The sequence below is a fragment of the Phocoena phocoena genome, chromosome 1, assembly GCF_963924675.1.
Source record: "Phocoena phocoena chromosome 1, mPhoPho1.1, whole genome shotgun sequence".
NCBI classification, from domain to species: Eukaryota; Metazoa; Chordata; class Mammalia; order Artiodactyla; family Phocoenidae; genus Phocoena; species Phocoena phocoena.
In genome coordinates, this window is record NC_089219.1 from 185,132,209 (window position 1) to 185,151,030 (window position 18,822).

The 18,822-nt window shown below is 44.2% G+C and overlaps 1 protein-coding gene and 1 non-coding gene across 5 annotated transcripts in view; one reads left to right on the forward strand and one right to left on the reverse strand.

The window, feature by feature from the left end:
* The window catches only part of CAMSAP2 (calmodulin regulated spectrin associated protein family member 2), a 95,370-nt gene that overhangs the window by 40,917 nt on the left and 35,631 nt on the right, over window positions 1-18,822 (forward strand). For all 4 annotated transcript variants that reach the window (XM_065871250.1, XM_065871416.1, XM_065871336.1 and 1 more), the window contains exon 3: window positions 14,722-14,883. In XM_065871250.1, coding sequence (XP_065727322.1) covers window positions 14,722-14,883 — 162 coding nt within the window. The remainder of the gene's footprint in view (window positions 1-14,721; window positions 14,884-18,822) is intronic.
* LOC136140731 (small nucleolar RNA SNORA62/SNORA6 family) lies at window positions 8,808-8,952 on the reverse strand. The gene has a single exon (XR_010657655.1). It is a non-coding gene; the product is annotated as a small nucleolar RNA SNORA62/SNORA6 family (small nucleolar RNA).

The following is an 18,822-nucleotide window of genomic DNA, read 5'->3' on the forward strand; positions in this document are numbered from 1 at the left end:
CTTTCCAGAAATTTAAAATTTTGATGAAGACCAATTTATAATTTTTCTCTTTTATAGTTAGTGCTTTTATGTCCTAAGAAGTCTTTGCCTACGTCACGGTTGTAAAAGAGTTTTTTCTTCGGGTATTTTGTAGTTTTAGCTTTTACATTTAGTTCTGTGACTCATTTTGGATTGTTATTATTTTGTATAATGGGAGGGAAGCGTCACGGTTTATTTATTTAACCAGAATATTTAGTTGTTCCAGAACCATTTGTTGAAGACTGTCCTTTCCCCACTGAATGACTTTGACACATGTGTCTGTTAGGCCAGTACCACTCAGTCTTGATCACAGTAGTTTTACAGTAAGTCTTAAATCTGGCAGTGTCAGTCATTGAGCTTTGTTGTTCTTTGTCAAAATTGTTTCAGTTATCCTAGGTTCTTTGTATTTCCACATAAATTTTAGAGTCACTTGTCAATTTCTACAAAAAAGCTTAGATTTAGCTTAGATATCGATTGGAATTGTGTTGAATCTATACATCATTTTAGGAAGAATTGATATTTTAGCACTATGGACTCCTCCTGTGTGAACATGCTATCTTTTCTCAGTTTACTTAGGTCTTCTTTATTTCAGCAGTGTTTGTTGTTTTTAGTATATGAGTTCTACACATATTTTGTGAAATTTTACTTTATTTCATATTTTTTATTTTGATTATAAATGGAATTTTAAAAAATTAATTTCCAATTGTTCATTGCTAATATGGAGGCATACAGTTGAATTTTGAACATTGATTTTTGTACGTTGCAACCTTGCATTTGTTCCTGGTAGGTTTTTTGTGGAGTAGTCAGAATTCCCTACATGCATGATCCTGTTGTTCATGAATAAACAGATTTACTTCTTCCTTTCCAGTGCGTTTGCCTTCTTTTTCCTTCTCTCATTGAACTGCCTGAGATTTCCAGACAATGTTAAATAAAAGTGGTGAGACCAGACATCCTTGCCTTATTCCTGGTCTTAAGGAGAGTGTATTTGGTTCTCATTGTTAAGCATGATGTTATCTGTAGGAGTTTTGAATATCTGTAGGATGTTCTTTATCAAGTTTAGGAGGTTCTCTTCTATTCCTGGCTTGCTAAGAATTCTGTGTATGTGTGTGTTTTAAATCATGAATAGGTGGCTGTATTTTGTCAACTGCTTTTTTTGCCTCTGTTGATATGATCATATGGCTTCCTCATTTATTCTTTTAACATGTGAATTACATTGATTGATTCTCAAATATTATACCAGTCTTGAATTCCTGGAGTTAAATTCATTTGGTCATGATGTATTATCTCTTTTATATATTGGTGGATTTCATTTGTTAATATTTTCTCAAGGGTATTTGCAGCCATTTTTATGAAAGATATTTTTCTTCTAATTTCTTTGTCTGGTTTCAGAATCAGAGTAATACCGACCTTACATGTTGAGTTGCAAAATGTTCTTTCCTCTTCTGTTTTCTGAAAGACTTTGTCTAAGATTGGCATTGTTTCTTCCTTAAGTGTTTGATAGAATTCACCAGTGAACCATCAGGGCTTGATGTTTTCTTTGCGGGAAAGTTTTAAAATTACAACTTCATTAAAAAAAGTAGGTTTAGGGCTTCCCTGGTGGCACAGTGGTTGAGAGTCTGCCTGCTAATGCAGGGGACACGGGTTCGGGCCCTGGTCTGGGGGGATCCCGCATGCCGCGGAGCGGCTGGGCCCGTGAGCCACGGCTACTGAGCCTGCGTCTCTGGAGCCTGTGCTCTGCAACAAGAGAGGCCGCGATAGTGAGAGGTCCGCGCAACGCGATGAAGAGTGGCCCCCGCTTGCCACAACTAGAGAAAGCCCTCGCACAGAAACGAAGACCCAACACAGCAAAAATAAATAACTAAACTCCTACCCCCAACATCTAAAAAAAAAAAAAAAAAAAAAAAAAAAGTAGGTTTAGGTGGGTGGTGAATGCTATAAATGCTGTAAATTATATTTACAGCTATAATTTTTTTTTTGTTTCTTATGTGAGTTTTGGTTATTTTGTGTCTTTTCAAGGACTTTGTTTATTTCATCTAAACTTGTCAAATTTACTAGCACTAGGTTGTTCATAATATTCCCTTATTATCCTTTTAATATCTGTAGAACCTGTGGTGATGCCCCCTTTTTCTTTTCTGATATTATTAATTTGTGTAGAGGTTTATCAAGTCTATTAATCTTTTCCAAGAACTAGCTTTCATTTCATTATTTTCTTTTTGCTTTTTTACTGTTTCATTAATCTCTGCTCTTAGTTTTATTGTTTCCTTTCTTCTCCTTATTTTGATTTAATTTGCTCCTCTTTTTCTAGCTTTTTAAGGATGGAATCATAGGTAATTGATTTAAAAGTATTCTTTTCTGTTATAAACACTGAAAGCCAAAAGTTGCCCTCTAAGCTCTGCTTTAGCTGCAACCTGCAAATTTTGACATGGAGTCAAAAACCAATGAATGTTGTTCATTACCGTTCAGTTCAAAATATTTTCTGAATTCCCTGGTGATTTCTTCTTTGCCTCATAGAAATTCAGATGATTTGATTTCCAAGTACCTAGATGTTTTCCAGATACCTTTTTTTTTATTATTGATTTCTAATTTACATCTGTTGTGGTTAGAGAACATATTTTGTATGATTTCAGTCCTTTTAGATATGTTGAGACTGTTTTATGCCTCAGCATTTGAATCTGTCTTGGTGGGTGTTTACGTATACTTGAAAAGAACTGTTCTTTGGTATCGCGTTCCGTAAACATCAGGTCGTTTTGCCCGATGCTTTTCAAGTCTTCCATACCCCTTCTGATTTTCTGTTCAGTTGTTCTACTGATTCTTGAAAAAGAAGTATTAAGAACTTCAACTAATTGTGGATTTCTCTGTTTCTCTTCTTAATTCTGTTTTTCTTCATATATCAATATTTTGGCTTCTTTCAAGATTTCCCCTTTTTTCAGAAGTTTGACTATGAGATGCCTATGTGCATTTTTCTTTATGTATATTCTGCAAAGGGCTCACTTAAATTTTTGGTTCTATGGGTTGAAATCTTTCATTAATAATGGAAAAACCTTGGGGTTTTTTTGGTTGTATGACCAGTTTATCTATTTATCTGTTTATCATAAACTATATAAAACATAGAACTTACCATTTTAGAGAGTACAGTCCAGTGGCATTAAGTACAGTGTTGTGCAGTCATCGCCATCACTTAGCTCCAGAACTTTCCACCGCACACCTGAAAGCCTATGCCCATCAACAGTTACTCCCGAACCTCCCCACCCCATTGCCACAGCCCACAGCAACCATTAGTCTCCTTTCTGTCTCTGTGGATTTGTTCGTTCTGGACATTTTATATGAAAGGACTCATACGATATGTGGCCTCCTTTTGATTGGCTCCTTTACTTTGCATAATACTTTCAAGGTTCTTCTAGGCACGTAGCCATACTTCATTCCTTTTTATTGCCAACAAGCATTCTGTTGTAGGGGTAGAACACATTCTGTTTATCCATTCATAAATTGATGGACATTTAGGTTGTTTCTACTTTTTGGTTACTATGAACAACGCTGCTATGAATATTCATTTGCAAGTTTTTGTTGGAATACCTGTTTTCAGTTCTCTAGGGTGTGTCATGAGAGGACTGGTTCTCCCAGTCAGCGTTACACTGTGTTTCTTACATGCTCATTCGTGGGCAGGCACTTCTCTGTTGATCACCTAATGTGTGTTAATACAGAGCTAAACCATCGGAACACGTAGAGTCCAGCAGGAGGGACAGACAGGGAAGAGGCACCTGCTTCATGGTACCTGCTGCTGCTATAGGTGCTGGGGAACCTCCCAGAGACGCACCTAAGCCTAATCTAGTCAGAGGTGGGGAGTAGCGATCAGGGAGAGCTTTCTGGGTGGTGCCATGTTTAGTCCAAGACCTAAAGAAATGAGTAGAAATTAGCTTAGATTTTTTTCTCGTGAGTTAAAAATAGTCAACTGAAGATTATATACAAAAGCCCAAGAACTAAGATGTGCATTTTATCCACTGCCCGACAAGTCCTTGTGAGATCCTTAAGGCTTGGCATTTTTCTGTATGTGTGTACAGGTGCACACGTGCGTGTGCTCGTCCGTTTCGGGCTGAGCACGCTTGGTAGGAAGTGGATAACCCTGTGTGTACAGGTATCTCTGAGCCCACCGCCTCCTGTCGCCGCTTGGAGAGCCTGACATGCCACTGAGAGCTGGAGCGGTCTGTTACATTTCTAGACTTTTTCCTGTGCTGTCCATCGAAGGTGTGTTCTGGGGCAGCTACCACCTATAGTTATTATTTCCTTAAACACCTTCACAGACGTTTACCTTTCGTATAAGCTGGTTAGGTTAAGAATTCAGTTAATACTGACCAAAAATAAACTGCTTCTTACTTTAACTGTGCCACTACAGCCTTCTTTTTAAGAGTGCGAACTTTAGTTAGAGCTTTAAACGTTCATAAGAAAGGTAAGTTAAACTGGGAAAGTTCAGCCACCTATGATGTTGACTCATTTAGTACCTCAGTGTAATCTATTTAGCAGGCCCCTAAAAGAGTAAGTGAGATAGTTTCTGTTGGATGTTCAATGTGTAGCTCAAGCTGACGTGTTTACACTTATAAAAGTGTTAACAGTCATAATCTCAAGTAATCAGTGTCTTAAGAGCTTTATTGGGACTCAGCAATAAAAAGGAACAACCGATGGGTAAATATAGCAGCTTGTATGAATCTCCATGGAATACGCTGAGTAAAAAATGCCAACCCCCAAAGTTTCGTAGTGTGTGATAGCATCCGCGTAACACTCTTGAAAGGACAAAATTGTAAAAACAGAGAACAGATTAGTGTTGCCAGGGTCTGAGGAGAGGGAGGGGCAGGAGGGAAGTAGACGTGGCTGTAAGAGGCCAACAGGAGGGACCCTTGGGATGGACAGGTTCTGCAGTTTAATTGTGTCAGTGCAGTCTCCTGGGTGTGACATTACGCTGTGCTTTTACAAGATGTTACCGTTGGGGGAAACCAAGTAAAGGGTACGTGGCGTCTCTGTGTTAACTTCTGACAATCGCATGTGAACCTGTAATTATTTCAAAATAAAAAGCTTGATTTAAAAGAAGTTTATGAAGGATGGACATTTAAGATTGAAAGGAAATGCTGCAGGTTGGAGCAGAAATGGTTTGTGCCCTTTGGCAAACGCGTCTCTGCTGACGAGGCAGAGTGGTGGTGCTGGAGCCCTTTGTCGCTAGAGCAGGACAGGCTCGGGTGGCAGCAAATAGCTGTCTGCCTTTGGACTGCTTCTGAAACTCTCTGCGGTCCAGTTTCTTGTCTGTGTAAGGAACGACACTGTTGTCTACCTTCCACAGTTGTGAGGGTGAATTAGAGTAGGCCGGGGAAGCGTCTAATGTAGTACTTGACCTGTGATAAGAGGTCAGTAAATTTTAGCAATTGTGATCGGTTTCTGTTGCCCTGTTTCTCTTCCTAGGTCTTTTGTAAACTGAATATTAGTATGTGAATTAATTCAAAATAATATATTTACATACTTATTGTTATAAAAATGGTTACTTAATGTGTGGTAAAGCAAAATAGTAACTAAAAGAAATAAAATTTATTTTCACTTTAGGTCCTAAAATTTCTTAGGAGTGGCACTGTTTCTGGAAGGGGTGCCGCAGAGAAGCCGGCCTCATCTGGATGGCACTGATGCCAGGACAGTTTTCCGACCTCTTTGCTCTGTGTACTGACAAATCGTTTAGGGGGCTTATATGTAACCTCAGTTGAAGGCCTTTTATTCTTTAAGCCTTTTTCTTGATTTTATATATATTTTCTTTTTGGCTTATTGAAAACTCCTCAGTTTCTGTATCTAATTGTAGCAACAGGACTGGCAAGTATCGCTTCATTAGAACTTCATTAAGGCCGTACATTCTCCTGTACCCATCTGATGACTTGTTTAATGGACAGATACACATTTGGAATGCATTCCTTGTGTGGTATGGTTTGGGGAGAAAGCCACCAACAATTACCTAGGAATTAAGAAGGTAAACAGAAACCGCTTATTCTGTGCATGTATCAGCAGCTCCTGTTTTAGCTAGACAGCATTTAAAGCTTGCTCTGTAAACGTAATTTTGTGGGATAAGAATATCAATACAAGATTCAGAGTAAAATCTTTTTCTTTTTTTGTCGGTACGCGGGCCTCTCACTGCCGTGGCCTCTCCCGTCGCGGAGCACAGGCTCCGGACGCACAGGCCCAGCGGCCGTGGCTCACGGGCCCAGCCGCCCCGCGGCACGCGGGACCCTCCCGGACCGGGGCACGAACCCGCGTCCCCTGCATCGGCAGGCGGACTCTCAACCACTGCGCCACCAGGGAAGCCCGAGTAAAATCTTTTGACATGAACGCTATGACATGAATAGGTGATATGTTATACTCTTGATTAAATCTTATCATGTCCCGTTACTGGTGATTCTAAGTTTGACCACTTTTCCCTTTGTAACCGGGGGCGTTATGTGGAGTGATACTTCGACACTTGTTGCACATTGTGTTTCCCAGTGATACACCACCTAGCGGTTTTGGCATCTCTGGGTGATCTGTGCCTGAATGAATTACTGCAGGGGTGGTTGGAATATGGTGATTTAAGAATTCTCTCATTCCTTTTATATTTCTTACCTGGCATTGTTCTGTGAAGAAAAGCTTTCTCATCCACCTTTCCCCTTTAGTGATTATCACTGTGGACTCATGGGTTCATCTTGGTTTTGATTACTTGTGTTATGATTCATTCTTGTTTTTAATCTTTTGTGTATTCACGTGGGCCCATATTTGGCCAATGGGACCCCCCAGTAGGCTGACTCCTGTATCCTTTTAACAGCTCCCCAGCAGTCTTTGAATACTTTTTTCTTTCTGACCCAACTAGCTATTCCAGGCTCACTTTGTGCTTTTCCTGTCTCTGACTTGGAATCAGCCATTCTCTAAAGAGCCTTGGGTTTATTTTAATGTGGAGATGTTATTTAGAAACCAGGATCTGGGCACAGGTATATTTATTGTGTTACTGCTTCTAGGCTAGGAGAGATGTACACGTAGGATAATGAGCTCTTAGGGCAACCTCCAGTCCAAAACTGACACCACAGCCTTCTCTCCTGTTTCATTCTTCAGAGGGGCATCTGCCCAGGGCCCTTGCCCGAGGGCAGCCCCGGCCGAGTGCAGTCTTGGCTGGGGACAGCTGCACTGCTTCCCGGGTCCACCTCTGCTGGCTGAGATCCACGTCCATCTGTGTCATCATCCACCAGCCAGCCTCTAATTAGAAAGCACGCAGCATGTCCACACTTGCTTCTGTGCACTCCTCCCTGCGCACTGGGGCAGCTTCCAGCCCGGTGGAAGCCGGGCTCTCCAGGTTACCTCCTGGTCACAAAGCTGCAGATCTTGCGAGTGGTCTACCCCAGCCCTGTTCTTGACGTAAACCGTGTTGTTGTTAGGGCACGAATGCCCGTACTGTTGTTGTCAGCCCACTCTGCAGTTGAGGGTAGTGAAGCATAAAGAAATGGAGGGCTTTGCCCAGGGTTACGTAGGAGGTGTAGAGTCAAGGCTGAACGCAGGCACTCTGCTTGCTCATCACATAGGTTCACGTAGAGAAGCAGTGAAAGAGGAGACCCTGGAAGGGTGGTGGGCCCCGGGAAGCCCCTGACGGCCTCGGGTTGTGGAGTGATGTCATTGTCAGTCTGTCGTGCTGAGGGCCTTTGGGGGCAGGATTCCTGTTAGGATGCTATTCTGGGGCCCCTCTGACGTTTGGGGCCAGGAAATTTGTGATTTTTGATGATGAGCCAGATTCAGAGCCACTGCTGTAAACCATTTCCTGTGTTTACCGTATTTATTTGCTACCAATGTGCAGTCCCTGTCTGCGTCCGCCCGGTGCAGCCTCAGGCAAACATCCTTAACTTGCCAGTTGAGGCTAAATATAGTCCAGGGGAAGTGATGGAGCTGCTCAGGAGACATCATTTCTTTCACTGGTCTGGGACTTGCAATTTGATAGACGTTTGGGCTGCCCTGTTTCTTGCATGTATTCCTTTTGTAATAAAGCTTGATGTCGGTTTGGTTCAACATTATCTTGGAAACAGTTCTCCATTGGGCGTGTGATTATCAGATTCACCAAACGCAAATGACAGAATGTAAGCCAGATGCTCCTGCTGCCCTGACGGACACGGATTAAAGAGAACTCTTGACTGCTTTATTGTGTGTCCTACGGTATGTTTTCAATTTAGGCAGAGTTAAAATGGCAGCTAAATAAGTATCACTGTGCTTAATAGTTCCATGCTGGTAATCGTACTTTTTAACTTTCTCTCTTTACCCCATTCACATGTCTAACCAGATGCGTCCAAATAAAATCGACGTATCACTTTTGTGTGGTCACAAGCAAATGTCATTCATGTTAAGAGTTTGAGTCTCACGGACATCACCTCCCTTGCCAAGGCGCCCAGTTCCACCGTTCCGTCTGGTGTAGCAGAACGACGCTGGCCCGCTTTGGTCCTGACTGTGTTTACTACAGGTTGAATACAGCATCATTATGACTGGAACAGCCATGCCTGGATCCTCCTGTAGGTTACAACTAAACTCTTTGCTGTCTCAGTGATAGTCTGCCTCTGTTTTTTTTTTTTTTTTTTTTTGGCCGCCTCTCATGGCACGTGGGATCTCAGTTCCCCGACCAGGGATCAAAGCCATGCTCCCTGCAGTGGAAGCGTGGAGTCTTAACCACTGGACCGCCAGGGAAGTCCTGCCTTTGTTTTTAAGGCCAGTGCTTTTTGCTCCTTGGACCAGCCTACCTTTCTTTTTCTTTTTTTTTTTACATTTGTAGCAAGTATTACTATCAAACCCCACTCATTGGGCCAAAGACCCTTGTGATGTTAGCAAAAAACTTGCCCCTCATGTAGCACACTACCTACACTTGTGAGTCCAGCCTACTTTTGATAGCCTGAATTTTTGATACGCTAAGATTTTCTTATCATATAAGGGGACCGACATTATGCTTGGAAATAAATTGTTTTTCTGGAAAATTTCTATTCTCATACCAACTATAGAAATCTATCGCTAAGATTCTAGCTACTAAAATAACAGTATCTAAGAAAGATCGTAAATAATAATCTTTTAAAGTAAACTATATATACCTTTTATCCAGGTTAGTTGGAGCCTTAAGAAAGTGAACCTAAAAAAAAAAAGAAAGTGAACATAAATATCTGTGGGAGGAAAATAGAATTAACTTAGCGTATTTATTTATTTTACTTTTTGTCATCAATTCATATATAGATGTTTCCTGCTTAACGTTATGTAGAAAACAAACTTATGGTAGTAAGCAAATGTTAATTTATTTTTTAATAATATCTAAAATACTTCACTGTCCAGAAAGATAAGTGTCCCTTCACCTTGAAGTCCTTCTGAAGATACTTTGCAAACACATGGATATAGCTAACTGCCTGACTTAGACCTAAACGGTCGTTTTTGAGGTGTTTACACTGGAAGAGGGTCAGCAGAGCGTCATAAATCCGTCTGATCTCTTGGGGGGCTAACGACTTGAGGTATGATCGGCACACCATACAGTTCACGCATTCCAAGCGTAGAGTGCAATGGTTTTGGTATATTCAGAGTTGTGTAAGCACTGCCACAATCCATTTTAGAAAACAACATTGTTTGCCAGGTTCACACATGTTGTGGCCTATGTCAGGCTTTGTTCCGTTTTATTGCCGAATTATATTCCATTCAGAATATCGTGGCTGTATCATTTTCGCTTATCCTGTCCTCAGTTGATGGACGTCTGGCTTGTTTCCACCTTTTTGGCTCTTACAAATAATGCCACTCTGAATATTTGTGTACAGATTTTACGTGGACACGTGTTTTGTTTCTCTTGGGTATACTGAACGTAAAAGCAGAGCTGCTGGGGCAGACTCTGAGAAAGTGCCAGACTCTTGTACAGTGGCTGCACTATTTAACATTCCCGCCAGCGGGGCACGAGGGCTCCCATCTCTCCACATCCTTGCCAGTGGTTGTTATTATCTGACTTCTTAAATTATAGCCTTCCTGGTGGGAAGTGGTATCTCAGTAGGGCTTTAAGTGCTGTTTTCCTTGTATCTCCATGTAAACGAAGGGTAAATGAAAATTTTGGTGAACTCGTTTATATAAATAAATGATGTGTAAAATATTATTTTCTGAATCGGAATTAACTTTGACAAACTGTAGCGTGATGTGTATATGCTGTTGTGTGCCACTTTAGCAGAATAATTCCAATTCTTCCTGTTCGTGTCCGTCTGTTAAGTCTGTTCCCTCCCGTGTCCCTCTAGGAGGGCTTGGACACGGTTGGTGCACTGGCCACTGCGCCACAGGCCTGAGTTCAGTTTAGGAAATATTTTCTTAGTCCTACGTCTGATAAAAGAATAAAAAAGCCATGAAATAGTAGAACTTGGATGTTATTAATCTGTGAGGCTCATTAATAGCCTTCTTACCTACAACACTTCGATGCTCTTCTTTATTTAATAGGCTTAACCTTCATTTCTGATACCTAAATGTAAATCATTTTTGTCTAGACTCCACTGGTCGGAGATAACAAAAATGTAACCTGTAACCCAGATCTAGAAGCTAGTAGAGGCCTCAGTGAGTTCCCGGGCCTCCTTGTCCTTGCCTTTTTCACTAAAATGCAGGGGACCTTCCTGCTTTCCTTCCGCACTAGCCTTTCTGCTGCTGCTCCTGGGTGGCGGGCTCTGCACTGCCTCCGCGGTGCCCAGCCCTGGGGTCTGCAGGCTGCTGCTGGGCCGTGTGAGCTCCGCACCTCCCGGCTCTGTAACCTCGGACGGGTGGCTCCGTTCTCTCATCTGTGAAACAGGTTTAATAAGAGCGCACCTCAGGGCGCTGTGTTATCAAGTGAGTTGACACAAATGCGGGAAACATTGCCTGGAGCGTAACACTCAGTGCTAGCTGCCGTTATTGTTATTCTGACCTTAATGCTTTGGGTAAACAATTAAATGCGTGTATTTTATTTAGAGACATAAATCGTTCCAAATGGATTGATTGTAGCCTACAGCTTAGTTTTCACTGTCGATGCTTTCTAGATTCATTATGTATATAGTTTCTGTTATATATAATTTCTAAATTTACTTCTACCTCATAAAGTTAAGGGGTAAAAAAAAAAATCATAATAAAATTTGAAGGTTCTCAGTTTAAAAGTGGGTGGACATGTTATGGAAATATCTGTAAACACGGTAGTGGAATTTGTTTAAGTCTGTTTTTAAATTTAGGAAGTGAAGTAATCAGTGAGATGAGCTTTGTTCTGAAAATGTATTACTAATTATACTTAGTGTTTACTATCCTCTAAGTTTTGAAGTAAACTATAGATTTTATATGTATTTTTTGCATATTATAACGTGGTCATTTCTAAGTAAGTTTTATTTTTATTCATTCCTTTTCCCTTCCTGTTATATATATATATATATATATATATATTCTATGTATATTCAAGGTGTATGCGTACATACACTTGTGTCTGTCCATTCATGTGTGTATATTTATTTTGAGCATTGTTATAGTATGGCGTTGTTTCTTCTACTCAACATTGTATTCTGCACATTTCCCCTATCCTTAAAGAGCTTAGCATGGCAGAAGTTGTTAATTGTGCTTGTAACGTTGCTTCCTTTCTTGTTATATACAATTCTGTAACGGTCAGTTTCATTCCTACAGCTCCGTTTTCTCTCTTAAATTGTACCTGTAGAATAAATTGCCAAGAGAAAAGAGTCTTAGTGAAGAGGAGGTGGATGGTCTTACAGCTCCTGAGATGTTTTCCCACATGTTTGTTCAAAAGAGTTATGCTTCGTAATGCTGTAAATACTGATTACTCAGACTTTGCCCTCAAAACCTTGTGCTGGGAACAAAGATGAGAAAGACGGGACCCCGCTCCCTAGGGCTCGAGTGAATAGAGAGAGGACACAGAAATCACCTGAGTGGAAGGGCGCGCTGCGGTTGATCCCGTGTCCACTCTGAGTCTGAAGAAGGAATTGGGGTCTCTCTCTGGACAGTAGCCGCCCGAACAAGAGGGAGAATGTGAAAACATGACTTGAGGTGCAAATAATGATGCTGAGTTTTCCTTCTTGTATGTGATGACTGTTTACCATTTCCAGAACATATTTCTTGCCTAACTATTGGTACGTGACTTAGCTTCTGCCAACCGCACTATGCAATAGGAGGAGTGCGTGGGTTTGGACAAACTATTTAATTTCTGGAGCTTCAGCTTCCTCACGTTAAAAACATAAACGATGCTTCCTTCAGAGCTTTAAGGGTTATAACAAATGTATATTATCTCCAGCCTCACTTCCGCAAAGATTGGAACTGGAAGAGCTCGTATGTTAATAAAGCCCTCAGCACAGCACCTGGAGTCACCGTTGGTTTTCCGATTGCCGTAATCAGGCATTCCGCTTCAGACAGAGCACCTGCCTTCCTGTAAACGCCGCTAAGTTTTCAGTACGCTGGTCCGCCACGTCCAAGTCAGAACCCGCTTCCTCAGCCTCCAGAGTCAAGCTAGCTCTTCGCCCTTTACAGTGAGCAGTAGGCCAGCTCCTTTCCTTCCTTTAGCCCGTGCTCGCTGTCAGGTACCATGTGAGGTGTAGGGAGTGCGAAGATGCTCAGACAGTGCCCTTGCCCTTGGGGTCTCGCTGTCTCACCAGGGAGATGGTGCCTGTCCTGCAGCCGGACAGTCTATGGTCCTCAGCCAGCTTCTCGTTAGCCTCATCCGGGGAGCTTCTTACAGATACTGTTTTCCGTGCCCTGCTTCAGATAATGAAGTCAGAATTCAGTGCACGTGGCGCTAAACCTGTTGTGCTCATCATTTCACAATTATCTGTGTGTCCAGTCTTCAGCTCACACAGCGTGGTATTTCAGTTACATCGCAATAAAACTCAAAGAAGAAAAGAATTTCATGCAAGTATAAATAGTATACTCACTCTGTAGGCAGAATGATCCATCTTGATTGGAAACGGGGTCGGAAAGAGGGTGACAGTCAGACCAACAACAGGACTCGGTCTGCAGTGTGAGGCGGCGACAGCAGGGAGGGCACGGGAGCTTGAAGCCTGGCGACGGGTTTGCGGAGCAGCAAACACTCTTCTGAGGCTGTTCTAAACGGAATGTAGATTGGGGGAAGGAAACGTGGGTTGTAAAACTGGATTGATAGGGAGGGGCCTTAGACTTTATTACACAGAAGATGAGGTAGACTTTAGGGGAGCATGATATGATGACGTCTCTGATATGATGACGTCTCTGATATGATGACGTCTCTGGCATGATGACGTCTCTGATGTGGAAAAATAACTAGTCCCTAGTTGATAACATCTTCAAAAATAAATTCCACGTGGATTTAAAGTATCGTTAACAGAAAAAGTAGAGGATACTATTTCTATATTCTTGGGGGTGTGCGGGGGGAGCCTTTTGTAAGCTTGGGAGAAATTCCAGAGTCGTGAAGGAGAACGTTAAGATTGACAGGTTTTACCGAGTAAATACTTAGAACTTCTCTGCGGCATAATATATTCCGAATAAAGTTGAAAGTCCAAAGACAGGCCGGGAAAAAGTATTTGCTACCTGAATGGTCCAGAGCTCATGTACCTAATAAATAATGAGCCCTTACAAATCAAGAAATAAAGAAAGGTGAGTATACCTAAGGGAAAAATACCAATAATTGCCCAACATACAAAAGATGCCCGTCCTCAATCAGAGAAATGCAAAGCCTGAACAAGAGTGGGGTTTTTAACCTTCAGACCAATACAGATGATAAAAAGGCAGTGATGTCTAATGTTGGCAAACAGCGTGGGGAAACAAGCACCCTTGCTAACATTCTTGGGGGATGTGAAAGTTGCCGCAGCCTTTCTAGAGAGCAGATCAGTGATTATTCATCAAAGCTTAGCGTGAGGTTTGCTCTCGGGCCCAGTAGCCGCACGGTGGAGAATCGTCCCTGGAGGCACACAAGGTTGTAGCGTTGTTTGTGACGCCAAAGAATAGGAAGCAGTGTAAATTCTTACCAAAATTACATTTTTGGTAAGAATACGTACCAAACCGTAGACGCTGCTTGGGAAACAGGAGGGGGAGAGGGTACTTTCGACTTTAGATACTTTGTAATGTTGGGAAATGTTAAGAAACACCCCCCCTCCCCCCATATAACGTTTCTGTTTGAAACCTCCACCCCGCAAAAAGCAGCCACAAAGGAAAGACTAGAAGTCCTGTGCTGGATGCAGAGCGTGAGGAAGAAGTTGGAGCCACAGGAAAACCAGGATTTTTGCCTTGTTCAGGGGAGAGACATGGTGGTGTCCGAATGGGAGCGGAGGCCGCCAGACCAGGCGGGTAGCCTTGAGAGACAGCTTACAAGTAGCATGTGTACATTTCTGCCACGTGGAGGAGAGGAGTGAGGAGAGCACTTACTCAGAGACTGCTCTGAAGTTTGAAGTTGCGTTGCCGAGCCGATGATTGCGACATTTTCAAAGGCAGGACACGCGGGAAAAGGAGCGTGCTCTGAGCAGGAGGTAACGTGTGTCTTGAGCATAGATCCTCAGGACGTGTCTGAGTGACAGATGACTCGGGTTCCGTCAGCTCACCTCCGGCCTGGACCACTTGTGCTTTCTCACCAAGGCTCGTCTTCCACAGCCTTGAGTCCTGCTCCCGTTCATAAGGAAATACTATTAATATGTAAACTTATATAAGCAGCAGTTTCTGACGGTCGTTCTCGGTGTCTGTTTCCAGAGCGCTCACCTGGCCATGATGGACACCCTCATGATGGCTTACACCGTGGAGATGGTCAGTGTGGAGAAGGTGGCCGCGTGCGCACAGCAGTACTCGGCTTTCTTCCAAGCCACAGATCTGCCCTATGACATTGAGGATGCCGTCATGTACTGGATAAATAAGGTAGGGGTGTGCTCCCTCGGGTAAAAAACAAAAAGTCTCAGAGCCAGAAAACATCACACATCCCCACTGTGCCGCACACTGAATGTTTGTGTCCCCCCTGCCCCCCAGTCCATATGTTGAAGTCATAAGCCCCAGTGCGGTGGTGTCAGGAGGTGGCTAGGTCGTGAGGGCCTGGCCCTCCTGCGTGGGACCTGTGCCACTGTCTTTATCAGGAGACCCCAGAGAGCTCCCTCGCCGCTTCTGCCGTGTGACAGAGCGGGCTCACCAGACACAGTCTGCTGGCGCCTTGATCTCGGACTTCCCAGCCTCCAGAACTCTGAGGAATACGTTTCTGTTGCTTACGGACCACCCAGTCTGTGGTATTTCTGTTGTAGCAGCCTGAACGGACTAAGACAGATTCCATTAACTCTTTTTGTTTGAAATCAAAGTGAAAACGAAAGCTGCGCGCTCTTACTTGAAATTTCCCGTTCCCTTTAGACTTAAAAAAATATATATACTGTTAAAATGATGGAAATAGATTTCATGTATTCCACAGTATCTGTAGTTACATTTAATGATTAATCTAGTTCATATTAGATTATTAGAAAACTCAGAGCCCTCCACGTAGGGAACTAACTATACGCTGCAAGCGCTCAGTAAGTATTTTTTACGCCCAGGGATGAGATAAGTTTCTCATCTCCAACTAGATGATTTTTAGGTTTGCTTGGCTGACTTGCATAAGACTATATAGATTGTAGATTCCTCCTCTTGGAAATTTTTATAGAGCTGTGATCCGTTATTTGTGCTCTGAAGATGCTCCAATTGTCGATTTATTGCTCCCTTTACCAATTTGAATAGTTAATTCCTCCTGACTCTCTTTCGTTTACAACTGTAACCCCAGAGAAAATCAAACCTTATCTGTGAGCAAGACAGACCTGAACGGATTTAAAAGAAGTTACATCTTCAGGTGTCCCCGCCTTGAGTGCTTGCATGGAGCTTGTAACAAGAAGCTAAGTGTGAAGACTCCTGCGTCTGCCATCGTGGTCCGTAGTATCAGCGTCAGTGTCAAAGGCCCGTGTGGCATTCTGCCCTCCGCTCGTTAGCTGTAGGGATCACGGTCCTATCCTGGACCCACTCATCGTCAGAAACCGCGTGACCTTCACGACCCACCGCAGACCTTCCGTTCTTGTTTAACTCTTTTCCCTCACTCTCACACCCCCACTATTAAAAATGTTCACCTTTGGCTTCCCTGCTGGCACAGTGATTGAGAGTCCGCCTGCCGATGCAGGGGACATGCGTTCTTGCCCCGGTCCGAGAAGATCCCACATGCCACGGAGCGGCTGGGCCCGTGAGCCATGGCCGCTGAGCCCGCGCGTCCGGAGCGTGTGCTCCTCAACGGGAGAGGCCACAACAGCGAGAGTCCCACGTACCGCAAAAAAAAAAAAAAAAAAAGCATCTCCTGGGAGCTTGTAGGTCTGGGCTGGGGTGGAGAGTCTGCGTTTCTGAGAAGCTCCTGGCAGTGTCCCAGCGCTGGTCTGTGGGCCACACTCACGCTCCTCTGTCACCCGACTCCCTCCCTGTCGGGTCATCCTCGTAAGAATAAGGCTGCTCTGCTGTCTCCCGTCCTGGTAAACAAAGCTTCCCCATCCAACTCGGACCCTGTTTCTCTGCACACAGAACCTCTCCATCCCCTCCCCTACTCCCACCCTGAAGTCGCTGCTGAGGCCACTGCAGGCTCCCATTCGGACAAATCCAGTGACTGCTTTTCTGTCCGCGTCTCGAATTCACATGTGAGCCTTGTGAAGCCTCGGGACCGCCGGGCATTCTCCAAGCCCGAGCGCCACGCCACCTCCCTGCCGGGGTCCCAGCAGTTGTCCCCTTCCTGGGCTCCGGGGCCCCTTCCTGCTAGCACGGTGCAGGCCAGCCAAGGATCTGTGGCAGTTTCCGTGTGGGTTGGGGTCCCCTCCATGAACGAGTCCTTCCGGCCAGGCTGCTCCTCCTTGGTACCCAGCCACGCCGGTGACTGCCCCCTTTGCTCCTCAAGCCACCGAGGCTGCAGCTCCCTGCTTGAGCCCAGCCACTCAGCCTCGCGCGGGTTGAGGGCAGAGCCGCGCAGGCCGACCGCACTCGGCGCGCTCCTCCTTCAGCGGCTGGCCCTCCCGGTCCTGCCGTCGCGTCCAGAGCTCTCCTCGGTGTCCCTGGGAAGCTCCGGGTGACACCTGCTGCCTCAGCAGGACCAGAGCCAGGACCCCCAGGATGTTGCTTTCAGGCCACTCGGACCATGCCGGGTTCACATTTTACACTGAAAATGTCAAGTGGACCAGCGCCGACAAAGTACCCCCCAGCCCGACCCCTGTGTGCACCTCCATCCCAGGTCAGGGCCACTGTTCCTCTTCTGCCCTCCCTCCCTTCGTCCCAGCTGCGGGGCTCACCTCTGGCCCTTGGACGCGATGCTTCCCGTTCCCGGGTGGCCCATCGCCCAGCCTTTTGTGCGGCTCGGTGCGTCTGCGCTATCATTTCTCAGCTTGGATGGCGCTTTCTCCTCGCAGCCTGTCTAAAGTAGGCACCTGGCAAGTCTTACTTCCTACTGTGATGCTCTGTTTCCTTTATAGCACTTTTCAGAGTTTAATCCTTTGAACAAACTAGAATAATCGATGTGAGGGCAAGTACTGTGCTCATCTTTCTTTTTTAGCGCTAAGCGCCTGGACTAGTGCCGTGTTTGGCAAAGCGATGGTGTTTAATACATCGAAGAGGGAGTTTAAGCCACAGAATCGGGCTCGGCACTGTAGAACTTTGGGAGTCTACGGAAAGTAAGGAGATCACCTGATTTGGAACGTCCAACACCTTTAGGCAGCCGTGTCCACCCTCTTCAGTTTTCAGGTCATGATTGGAACCAGATGATTGAACCTGCACCTCAGAGTAGCTCAGAGTAGCTTTTTCTCGCTGGTTCCACCAGCCCCGGCATGCATCGGCGTCTCTTCTCTGGGTGTGACGTCACCTTCCGCTCTCCAGTGGAGTACGTACCGCTTCTTCTGGCTCTTATTTTGCCTTATCCTGACCTAGTTGCCTTTTCTTCTGGATAATACAGGTATTTAAAAAAAAAAAAAAGCTGCCGTAGAAAAATGGGAATTACATGGCTAGAATAGTTATCAGCATTGTTGACTGTAAATGAGTTTAAACTTAAAAAAAGCAAGATCACAGAGGACAAGATTGTAATGGCTAAGCCAGGCGGGGTACACAAGGGTTGTGAATACAGGAACCTTCTGTTACTTGGCCCTACCTCTCTCTAGTTCCATCTGTAGCCTCCCTTGGGTTCACCAGGCTCCAGCCTTACTGTTCTCTTTCACTCCCTCAAACACAGCAGGCTTTCCCACCACAGGGCCTTTGCTTGTGTTTCATCCTCCTCTCTGTGTCGTGGCTGCAGCTTCAGAGGCCGCCTCTGGGACAGCGTCCCTGCCAAGATAGGTCTCCCCACTCCCGTGATTTTCTACTCACCTCTTTATTGATTTGTACCACTCCTTACAGATTGCTTTTGGGGGGGGGGAGAATTTTTTACCCTTTTTTCCTTTTTTGTTCCGTCTCCCTTGTTCCGTGAGGACGGGGACTAGACTGTATTTATGCACCGTTGTGTCCCTATAGCCTCTTAATATAATGTCCGGAGTTCAGTAAGTCGCTGTTGACCGTGTGGATGAGTAAGTGAAGGAATAGTGGTTCAGAATGCTCACGTGTGACCAGTTTGCTTTTCGGAGAGAATCAGATAAGGACTTTTTAAAAAATCATGAAGATATTTCCAAACTGACAGATCAGTTACAACTACCTGATATTGAATTTGAAAGTGTTTCTTTTTTAACTTAAAAAAGAAAAGAAAGAAAGAAAAGAAAATGCTAAGAAAAAGGACCAAACCAAAAACCCAGAAAAAGTTATAAACTTTCCCAAGTTTGGGCCCTACCAACTCCTCCC